Source organism: Mizuhopecten yessoensis, unplaced genomic scaffold (assembly GCF_002113885.1).
Source record: "Mizuhopecten yessoensis strain PY_sf001 unplaced genomic scaffold, ASM211388v2 scaffold7149, whole genome shotgun sequence".
Classification (NCBI taxonomy): domain Eukaryota; kingdom Metazoa; phylum Mollusca; class Bivalvia; order Pectinida; family Pectinidae; genus Mizuhopecten; species Mizuhopecten yessoensis.
In genome coordinates, this window is record NW_018406905.1 from 8,836 (window position 1) to 20,287 (window position 11,452).

The 11,452-nt window shown below is 35.6% G+C and overlaps 1 protein-coding gene across 1 annotated transcript; it reads left to right on the forward strand.

Moving 5' to 3' along the window:
• The first annotated feature begins 1,574 nt into the window (after window positions 1-1,574).
• LOC110453186 lies at window positions 1,575-5,327 on the forward strand. Its single transcript, XM_021502036.1, has 2 exons — window positions 1,575-2,720; window positions 3,781-5,327. Exons 1-2 carry the CDS (start codon window positions 1,581-1,583, stop codon window positions 4,483-4,485), a joined length of 1,845 nt encoding a protein of 614 aa, XP_021357711.1. The 5' UTR covers window positions 1,575-1,580; the 3' UTR covers window positions 4,486-5,327.
• Window positions 5,328-11,452: the final 6,125 nt, after the last annotated feature.

Sequence of the window (11,452 nt, forward strand, 5' to 3'; positions counted from 1 at the left end):
ACTAGTAAATATTGTACGGCATTACCAGAAAAAAATGGAAAGTACATGTATATTTATGTAAACGTACACACATCAACATGATATGGGGTGGTCGGGCGGTACAGTGGATAGTGCATTTGTCTTTCTCCAAGGCGGCCGGGGTACGATTCCTCGATCGGACGTGAAAGGGTTGGGGTAACATGCTCAATCACGTAGGTTTTTTCCGGGTACTCTGGTTTCCTCCCACACTAAGACCCTCCGCGCGCTAACATTCGTGACAACAAGAGTGATTGATGTAAGTTGAAATAATTTGTTTCATAATTGTTGTAAAATAAATAAAGCTTATATATATGATGTGTTTACGCTGATATTTTTTGCGCGTTATTTTTAGATACACATTTCCTCTGTTTTAATTATCGGTACACCTTTAAATGGAATGTATCATTGTTGTGAAATAACGACAAGGCCCTGCTTATCGCGATAGCCGTTACGACCTTTGATACGAATACACGAGTGTGTATTGATGAGGAAGTTGAAAGCTATGGAAATATCCATAAACAAGGACGTGTTCTGTCGGTATAATTATATCTAAAATACATCAGTGTTCTCTGTATTGAGGAAATTTACAATACTACTTTACATTGACGTAACACAAGGAAGAATTAACTCGAAATTTCCATTTTTAAAGGAGTCGGATGTCCTGATTTAACAGAAACAGTGGTTTTTACACCGTAGTTCATATAGTGACAATGCGAAATCCTATCTGTAGAAAAATAAAGTGACAACAAAGAATATAGGCAACATCATGTTTTCAAGAATTAGTTTGTTTTATTACGGTAGCAATATTTTATTATGATATATATCTAAGCCAACACTGTTCATTCACTTGAATATATGTAAAGGCGTTTTTTTATTGTCATCCCTTAATCGGTAACTCTCGGCCCGATACAACGTACAAACTTCACTGCCCCGTGAACAGACCACGCCTCCGTATGTATCGGCAAACCTCGGGTGTTTTATCTACGCTTACAGAAATAGCCACTGAGGAGTTCCGAATGGATTTCCCACCGGTCGGACCCATGTTGTCGAAGCCCCTTAACGGCCCTCAATCTGTTTCAGCACAATCTGTTTCAAACTTAAACTATGACGTGTTCGACCGAAAGTCATTTTCATATAGAAACAACAAAAAAGAAAATGCTAACGTTTTTTCTTTAATGGTTGATTACGTAAATGCCCTTATTGTGCTTTAATTGAGGGAAAATATGACCGCTCTCTCCGACCCACAAAATTAAGTACATCTAATGACAAGTTACCTTAAACGTACTTGTAGGACGTGAGCATTTAGTCACGCGGGTGTATGAGTTGTACGTGACGTTAAATATTAATGTCTTATTTCCGCATGGAAGGAGACACGTGATGATATATATTTGACATGAATTTGATTCGTCAAGTCAACAAATACATTATCTAATCAAATATTGATTCTTCAATCTTCCTTATGTAAGGTGAAGTCCTTTTAAATGTGTGAGTCATAGATGGGTTTCCACTTTATACTATGTATATAAGGTAACATAAAAACAAGTAATAAGGAAATTGTTCCAATGGATATACGTACATGTAAAATCGATTTGTCTCGTACACATTCTTACAATCCTTATCGTCCCTCAGAAGGTAAACCAGAGTCTACCCTTGCTCTCAACAAATATTTCAGCCAGAACAGCATGTTCCGTTTGACAAATGAAGATCCGGACTATACATCCAATACAATGACAGACCGGCATTGTACACATTCTCATCAATGGTTTAAATCTGGCGATGACGACGATGTTCTTACACCGGAATTAGTCTCAAATACCAAATCTAGTCAAACAGATTTCGATTCAAACGAAACTTTGCTTTCCCAACGTGTATGTGAGTTTGATCCTTTATTTATCGATTTCAATGAGAGCCACGAAACACAATGCAAATTATATGATCCCGATTTTCTGACATTGACAACGTGTTTTGAAGCAGAGAAAGATTACAATGTTGCAGACGACATTTCGGAAGCTGACAAAGGTGTACTAGTAAATCTGAACGAAGATTCCTTTAGCAGCACAAGAGACGGATTCCAGTACACAGACCAGGACTTGCTGGAAGTATTGCAATCATTAGAAGAGTCCATGGATGGAAATGATGAACCGCCCGTAGCGGAAAGTGTAGAACAATTGTCACCAGTGGATGACACAAACAAAACATTTCTTAAAGGGTGTCGTCTATCAAATCACAGACTTGTTTATTCCTCACACGATAGCAGTGACGACGAGGATGAAACGTTTGTTAAGGTTCCAAAAAATATATTAAAGGATAATCAGTTATCAAATTTCTGCATGCATCAACGATCCCGGATAGTCACAAGTGATATTCGGCGCGTCAACAAAACGAGATGGTCAGATGGATTACTGAATAAAATCGTCACGAGAAAGGGACAAAAGAAGGAGAATTCTTCTCCTTACTTTCTTGCGACAAAATTCACGCCATCGGGGCAACTGATATCTAATGTCTTACCAAACAAAGACGGGAGTATGTGGATTACATTCCAAAACAGTAATGTCATCAAACTTTATGATTACCATGGCAACGCTATCGACTCCGTTGATTTGAGAATGCCTATTGACGACGTTACCAGCTCTAGAGACGGCAATCTATATATATCATGTCCGAAGTCAAGGCGTATCAAAGTACTTACCAGGACACTGCAGGTAGGATAAAACATTCTGACTTGGTTAATACATTGGAACCATAGCCTATAGACAGATATATTCAGCCGAAATATTCTTAAACGTCTGTCTCCTAATAAACGCCGGACACTTACACTTAATATAGCATCGTTAACATGTTAAATTTCAACATTCATTTGTTTCATTTTGATATTTTTCAATATTCAAGGAATGACCAAGATTTTGTTTTGGTATATATACGGTATATACCGAACCGTATATATCAAAACAAAATCTTGGGCATTCCTTATAATTTATTCTAAAAAAGTAGACAAACACGTTGTAAATGCACAGTTAAACTTTTATTTAATTTTTACGTAAACTAAACAATTGCTCTAAAAAATAGCTGCGTTGTAATTTTACATTCTGAAGTGTAAAAAGTAGTTCCGTCATCAGTTGTTTTTCTTTGTAGGTGTATACGATATATACCAAAAATGCACCACATTTAAGCCTTTCTGATAAAAAAGAAAAAGATAATATTCAGGTTATACAACATCACATGAATAAAGCCTATAATAGAAGGAATAGTCGACATACATTTTTTTTTCGTTTACGTTTTATCATAAACCTATATGTTTATGTGAAAAGTTAACCAAATTCATCTGAGATGACATTTTAAAGTGACACTAGGGTTTCCCCATCATCTACTTTGAAATATTTATATTTTTCTGCATCCTTCTATTTCAATGCAATGCCAAGGCAAATACTGTGACTATAACACCATTGCTATTGTAACGTCATCAATATCTGTTGTGCTGTCATCAATTTCATTGTTGTCAACAATTAATCTGCTGTTGAAAGAACTGTTCTAAATAACTTAACAACGTATAACTGCAATGTCAAAATATAAATAATGAATATTTTAGCAAAAATTGTTCTGGTCCTATAACACAAATGTCTATAGCTAATCCTGAGAAATTTAAAAAGTTTGTGATCAATATCAATGTGTGTTATAGAACCGTAAAACATTTGCTAAAGCATCTAATGCTTAAATAAAATCATTAACGCAACATAGTAACATACAGAATATTTATGTTGACAGTTGTACACTCTAGTGATGACGCCGGCCTTCGTCCGAGGGATAGCTGTTAGTCCAGTGGACAATTGTCTGATTGCCTGTATGGTGCCGAACCTCACTAACCAACCGGGACAGGATTGTGGTTGTCAAAGCGCATGCTTGATACGTTACTCTATCCGAGAACATTGCCTGGCATGTTCAAGAAATACAGAATCTGTTCGTTCACAGCCTTCGGGATCAAAGGTCGAAGGTCGATCAAGCAACAACAGGAGCAGTAGTACCAGGTGTATTTGTGCGAAAGATGCTTATTGTGTCAAGGGTTCAAAGGTCACTCAAGATAACTTATTTATATATCCTTTCCGCGTCGCTGTGAATGCAAATGGGGATATTGCTGTATCTGATCATGGCAATAGAACAGTGCTTCTTTTATCCGACGCGGGAAGCTTGTTAGGAAGGTTTAATCAATCAAATCTGAGATTACTAGCTAACCATGCTCTCAGCTATGACGTCAACAATGACCTAATCATTGTACAGTCTGGTAGGAGAAATATTCTACGAATATGCAGTCATTACGATGGTTCTACCACCGTTAATAAATCAACCGTGACGGAATTGGAATCACAGATCGTGACAGCCGCGGCGATAGATTCCGAAGGGATATTGCTAGTGGTAACAGGTCGGACATTGATCAAGGTACTCAAAAAAAGACTCACTGAGCCAATTCACTAACAGATACATTTGACTTTAATGGCAACACATATGGTGGATCGAAATAACCTGGTTTTCTCGAACTAATAATATTAAGATGAATGACATATGAATATCGGACATCAGTAACCGCATGTCAGGGTCTTTCTCCTTTATACGCGAGTCCTAGTATATCGCTATAACCGGGACACCATATGTTTCCTCCATAAAGTACTGCAAAAGCATATGGTACCAAATTGTATTCATCCTCCTTGCATCATTTCATCAGCATTCTAAGCATAACATGTTTTTCCTATATCGATTCCCGTTTTGCTCTTTTTGCCTACACCAGAAGCACTTGTTTCGCTTCCCATTCCTCAGTTTTTAATATCTTTGCTTATTGGTGAATAAACACTAAATATAAGGTAATGTAAAGTAGCTCATTGCCATGTATTTCTTACTTAAAAGCAAATGAAGGCGGAAAAGGCTTCAGAAGCAAGTTATGAAACCTTAGTCTGAAATTTAAGTCACAGACTACCACCCAGTACCCACATACTATTAGTCATTTGTCAACAGACAATAGTCAGCAGACATCAGATAACAGACACTAGTCGGCAGACATCAGATAACAGACACTAGTCAGCAGACTTCAGAGAACCGACACTAGTCAGCAGACTTCAGATAACAGACACTAGTCAGCAGACATCAGATAACAGGCACTAGTCAGCAGACCTGGAATGTTTCGGACCGGAGGTGAAACTTATATGGCGCATGCAGAGTTGATATGACGCGTGAAGGACGGGTCTGGCTGGGACACGGTCTATGCATGGCTAACAGTATCACACATACAAAACAACCGAGATTACAAACACGTATAGAATAAACATTTTAAACAATAACTCCGCGTCTTGAAATATATGAAAATAGATCTGACTTTCGTGCCTTGCAATACGATAGAGCACCCGGGTAGTCGAACAAACGTTAACCACCATAAGCAATAATCAATGAGAAAAATTCAAGTTAGTTCTATTAAGTTAAAATCTCAAGACAGATGACATTAATAATAAATCGAAATTGTTTTCCTTGGCTACCGTACAAATCTAAATGCCCAGTCAGTTGTGTCTTTTCAATAACGTTAAACAATCATATGTCTTTTGTGTAGACGTTATGAAGGTTTGGTCCTCAAAAATATACATGTATTAACTGGAGTTGATCAAACAGACTGTGTCATTCAAATAGATCATAAATACCATACAAAAACAGTTCAATACTTATATTAACGTTTTCCCTGCCTCTTATGTTCTTTTTTAACTTATAATTTATATTCAAAATTAAAAATGCCCGCCTTATCGACAGTCCCCACAATTTCGTTAAATAATTTGAACAGCGTATTGTCGAGTGCTGATTGGCAAACAAAGTAGTACTTTGAAACTTTAACAAACACTTCAATTTTATTCCACAATTTAGTATCAATACAATTGCGTATGATATGTATATAGGGTGATTTAAGTTTATCAATAGAACTCTGAGCTGAAAGTTGGATATTAAATTGTTTCGATTTTTCCCGGAACAAATTTCGTGCATGGACAAATACAGTGAACACTGTAAATCCGACCTTTCCTTTCACGAGGGAGTTATTTTGGGAAGTTAATTCGAACTTTTCTCTTTGCTCATTTTGTGAAGAATCCAGGCGTAAATGTATTTGTTGATTGTATGGGAACCTGACAATAGTCGGTAGATTCTATAACATCCTCGTTATTGGACATGTCGTCAGAAACTAAAATATGGTGGATGCGAGACGCGTGAAACTGACAGAGTTTGAAGTGAGTGATCTTGCGACGAAGCACAAGTTCGTTACAAATGTCTGAAATGTTTATGTGTGCTGTGACTCATATCAGTAGGTCTGTAATATATGTATCAGTAGGTCTATATAATAAGTGTATTTCAGACATTTGTAACGAAACCTGTTCATCAGTGCAGTGTAGCAGACGATATTTCTGATAAATTGCATGAGCGTTATTTTTTTTCCATTGCCGGCATTGGTGATTTCAACCGATGTGCATTTTGTACGATATTGCAGACATTGTTTTTTTTCGTAATAATAAAAGGGTTTTTTATTATTTATTTTTTTGCACATAAATTTACAATGGTATTGTCAAATCTCACAATGCCCAGCGATATTTCAGCAGCCGTCTTGTTTATTTATATTGGATATTGTAGTTCCGGTCAGTGTTGTATTAATACGCTAAGAATTGTGTCTCGTGATGCATGGTAATCAAAGTCCCATCAACGACACAGTTTTCAAAGACTATGTAGTGACAAGTGATAAGTCATCACGAATCACAACCTACATCTGAATATTGTCCTTTTACATGCTGATCGAGATCAACAGACTTTGCATAATAAAGCATAGAAAACAAGTTATTGTATTCTGAAGATTATCTTGATATATTTTCATCAGCCCATGCTAAATGAATAATAAAATAACGGTAAGGTAAATATATTATCGATAAGAGGAAGTATCATTACATAGTAGGTTGATTAAAATCTACCAGAATACCTGGTATTATTCTCATCTTTAAGAATGGTGTCTTCTTGTAGACGAGTTCTTATCATAACACAGGTTATTGGTACAGCACAGTATTATGTGCAGATCAAATATCTTACGCATTATGAACAAGATGATTGCTATAACGAAATCACTTCCATTCTCAGACGTCGCCCTAACGCAATACAGTGTAATGTAACAGTATTTCGCAGACTTGTCATATGACAAACATGCTTTAATCCTGGACATGGACAAACACTTCTATAGCAGCCGTCGCAATAAAGGGTTTGTAAGAGAGGTATATGTACTGTAAACAAGACATGTTTTGACTGTGAAATGCAAGGAATAATAAATGAGAGGTAAACAAAAATATAGTCGGAAAGACAAGCCTCTAAGATAATACACGTTTAACCCTGGCACAATTTGTACCACCATACTTTTATATAACGAAACCCCTAAAATATAGATTTTATTTAGAAAATCGTTATATTTTTGGAAAGACAAACTTCCTTCATTCAGTAATACTTTCCTCTGGAAATCAAAGTTTAATGAATATTCCTTAGTCATGAATTTCCTTAATAGTGTGACATGTGTAATTTATAATATTTGAATCAGTTTGTGTATATTTAACGATTACTCTATGTACATTTATGTGGAAGTAATGATACGGCGTCGTTTCAGAAAACACCCCTCCGTTAAATAAGGAAACGAAAACTCTGTTGTTTTTGAGACAAAGATAAGGTTTCAGTCAGCCATTGTTTTAGCTTCGAAACCTCACTCAATGGTATTGTTCCGGTACACAAACACTTCAACAATGCACATACTCTGGTGATCACGTTATCGGGAGTTGTACTTATTTGGCAGCGATTCTTTATTCATCTTACACGACTTCATCGTATAATGGATTTGCACGACAAGGGATGTGTATAGATGATAAGTATAGTATAATCCTGCCTTTGTTCCGTTGGCATATATATTGATGTAATATTTATGTTGGTAGCATACAATTATGTCCTAGTCCCAGAGACGTTTCAGGAGAAGCTATTCTACAGTGGCATACTGGTGGTAGCGAACATATGGTTGTGACTGATATTCATCCACACAACGTCACACATGGCTATCCCCAGACAAGGTTGTATACAGGATATCAATAATGATCTACCTGATGATCTTTCGACCGACCCGCCACCACTTCCTCAAAGAAAACCATTGACAACTCCAGAGAGGTTTTCTGAAGATCAACATCGAAATGGAAAATCAAATCCCAGGTATGCTTATGAAAAGATATATCACTATTTTGAATAAGTGAATATTGAATATGCAACACCTGTAAGTGTAAAATATGTATTTTATCCCTCTTCTCACTAAACTCCCGTTAAAGCATTGATTAATCGGAGTTGGAGGCGCATCTTTATAAACGTTTTACAGATTAGGACGTGTGGTACCTTTTGGAAATGTTAAAAAAGAATCGTTGAGTTAGACACACTTCGTTTGAGAACACTTATAGCATGTTCGAAACCTTGCCTGAGACGACAAAATGAGGTATGTCACTGTGCAATACAAATTGTATACGCCACAGAAAGTGTGCTATAAATGTGTTTAGCTGCAGAAGACTAATTTCATGAGTCCCTAGAGGTTCGCTATGAAAACATGTTTATTCTAAAGAACAATGTTAATGCATTTCACTGTAGAACTAATTAAGAGGTTCTGCTGTGTTCGTTTTAAACGGGTTTCACTTATGAGCATATCTTTTTTTTGAGTTTCAAAACGTGTTTTACGGTATATACTTAACTATATAAGGATATGGACAATTATTTTGTCCAACAAGTTTCCCTTGCGCTTCGCTCCATTCACATCCGTTATTGATGCACAGGTTCGTTTTTCTTCCCCTCGAGACTGGAGTCATAATTGTAAAGTAATGCAATTGTGACGCCCTGTGCCGAAAGTACCTATGAATAACTGCTGAAAAGTCATGTGTTAGTTTTGGGGAAAAACATGTTACTGAAAAAATATCACTACTGAATCTTGAAGATGTCTTCAGCGGTCAGTTAATCAACAAATCCGCACTTATATACCGTTTTGATACCTAGTAAGCATAGCAAGATACAGAAACTCCCATAAAACAACGGCATATAATGGATGTATTTGCTCATACTTTTTTCCGCAAAAAAACGTGTTAATTTGATGAAATTATTTAATTCATGGAAAGCTGACGACATATTAGTTCAGGAGACGGAACTATATGTTTATTATTCTATCACGTAACGTTGTGGGAGTAAGTGTTTTAAGAAAGTTGCTCGAGGCGTTTTCAAGCACCATAGGAACGGACCAACATTTCTTCGTGTAAAGATCAACGGAAAGCCTATAAAGATTGTATTATACAAAAAAGATATGAAGGCAGGAGGGATTATGATGTGATATGATAATTGTTTAATTACCTACAATGTACTGTTAATAACAATGGTACCTGCAAATTAAAATAACAAGAACGGGTACAAGTTTATGAATAAAACAGAACATTTTAAAACAATCAGACCGCTTCAAACGCTACATTCCTAATTCATTATAAACACTAGATGACACTGGACTTAGATAGTTGAAGACTGATATATTTAAACTCAGTTAAGATGTTCAATGCATGTGTGCAGTGGGCACAAAACGTCATGAAAACGTTGCAGTTAACGTTGAAAATAAAAGTTTGTGGGACGTTTTTTAGTGTATAACATTTTTTACAACGTTGTCGCCACGTTCTATTTATAATCTAATCTATATGCAATTACATGGGTTCGTTACAATTATCTTAAATGTATACATTTTGTATGTATGTTTTGTTTGTAAACAGACATTAAAAGTGTCAAAATGCAAACTGTACCAAAAAACTTCAACAATTACCAACCTAACGAAGTTGATATTTAAACATCTTCAAGCATTCAGACTGTGAAGATAACTATTAACAATTATCCAGTTTGGGTGACTCCCAATGACCAGTGGTCAGTTTGTCCAGTTTGAATCGAATGGGCAAACAGACACCTGGAAGTACAGAATACCGCGCAAATAGTTGTGTTATTCTTTTCTTTCCCTCTTTATACACCAATTTAGACATTAATATATAAATTATCTTTATTTATAATATGTTTAAGCAACTTGGATGCTACCGATGTCAACAATAAACAAAAAAGAATGTATTTTATTGTATATAGGATGCTGCCCTCTAGCAGACCAATTTGCAAAATAAGGGGAGACATGACCAAAGTGCTTTCGTTATATCGCTGCTTCAGTAAGAACAGCTTTATCGTTATTGAAATGTTTGTGTAGGCATTACTGGGATAATGTTTTTGTGAATGCAATATTTCAAAAAAGTTCTCACTTTTAGAAATATATTGTTATATACATTAGTTAATATCACGTTTATTAAATTAAAGTAAATAATTCCCGTATACATCTTAATCATCTCGTTACGATCATTATGTGTTATACTGATCATACAAATTACAAAGTATTATCGTTTCTTTTTTATTTGAAGTGATTTGATCATAATTACTGTAAACTTATTAAGTAACCTTAGTTCAAACGTTGCACAGACATTTGGAACAAGACGTCCTCATAACGTTGTTTTTAAGTCGCGAACGTAGAATAAGACGTTTTCCGGACGTTCTCCGGACGCAGTGTGTCCACTGGGTGGCTTCTTTAACAATTTCAAACAAATTTATCAAAATAGATCTGAGCATTTAACAGTGTTTTAGACAAGAATGTAATTTATAGGAATACATGTCTTTCCTAAAAGGGAAAAAACAAATACATATTGATATGCATCACCGGCAACTTATCGATCATATTGCGGTAAAGTTAAAAGATAAGGTTCAATGAACGGTTCACTAATTCAACCGGCAAATACATTTGTTTTCTACAGTGTACGATCGTTTGCTTTTTTACTATTCAATAGTTAAGCAAACTACTCTTAAAATGAATTGTAAGAGGAAAACTGTTCTGCATTATAGTAAATATAAAGCTGCAATTCGTTTAACTTTATAATATTTCGGGGAAACATTGTGCATGATTTAACGATTATTAAACCTTTCTCTTATCATCAGACATCACGATTGACTCTTAACTTCAACAAGTTTATATTACCTTAGAGGTTATATCTTTTATATTCTTTATATATATATGAAAAGTGATACAAAATAAGTACATAAAAAGTCAGGGTTTGTTGTTCACTATCTGTCTCTAAGTCGAGTAAAGACAAGTACTCTTGTTTCCATGCAGACCCCCTTATTGATCTTAAAATGAAGAAAACTTCAGATCGCCAAAATTCAAATATGTGTTTGTTAGTATGCTGATGTGCACGTCTGTCATTTTAGTTTTGATCAATTAAAAATCTACCAATGAAGCAAAACGTCCCTACAATGTCGCACACTTTTTCCTTAAACAAATAATAAAAACATGATCACCTCAATTAAA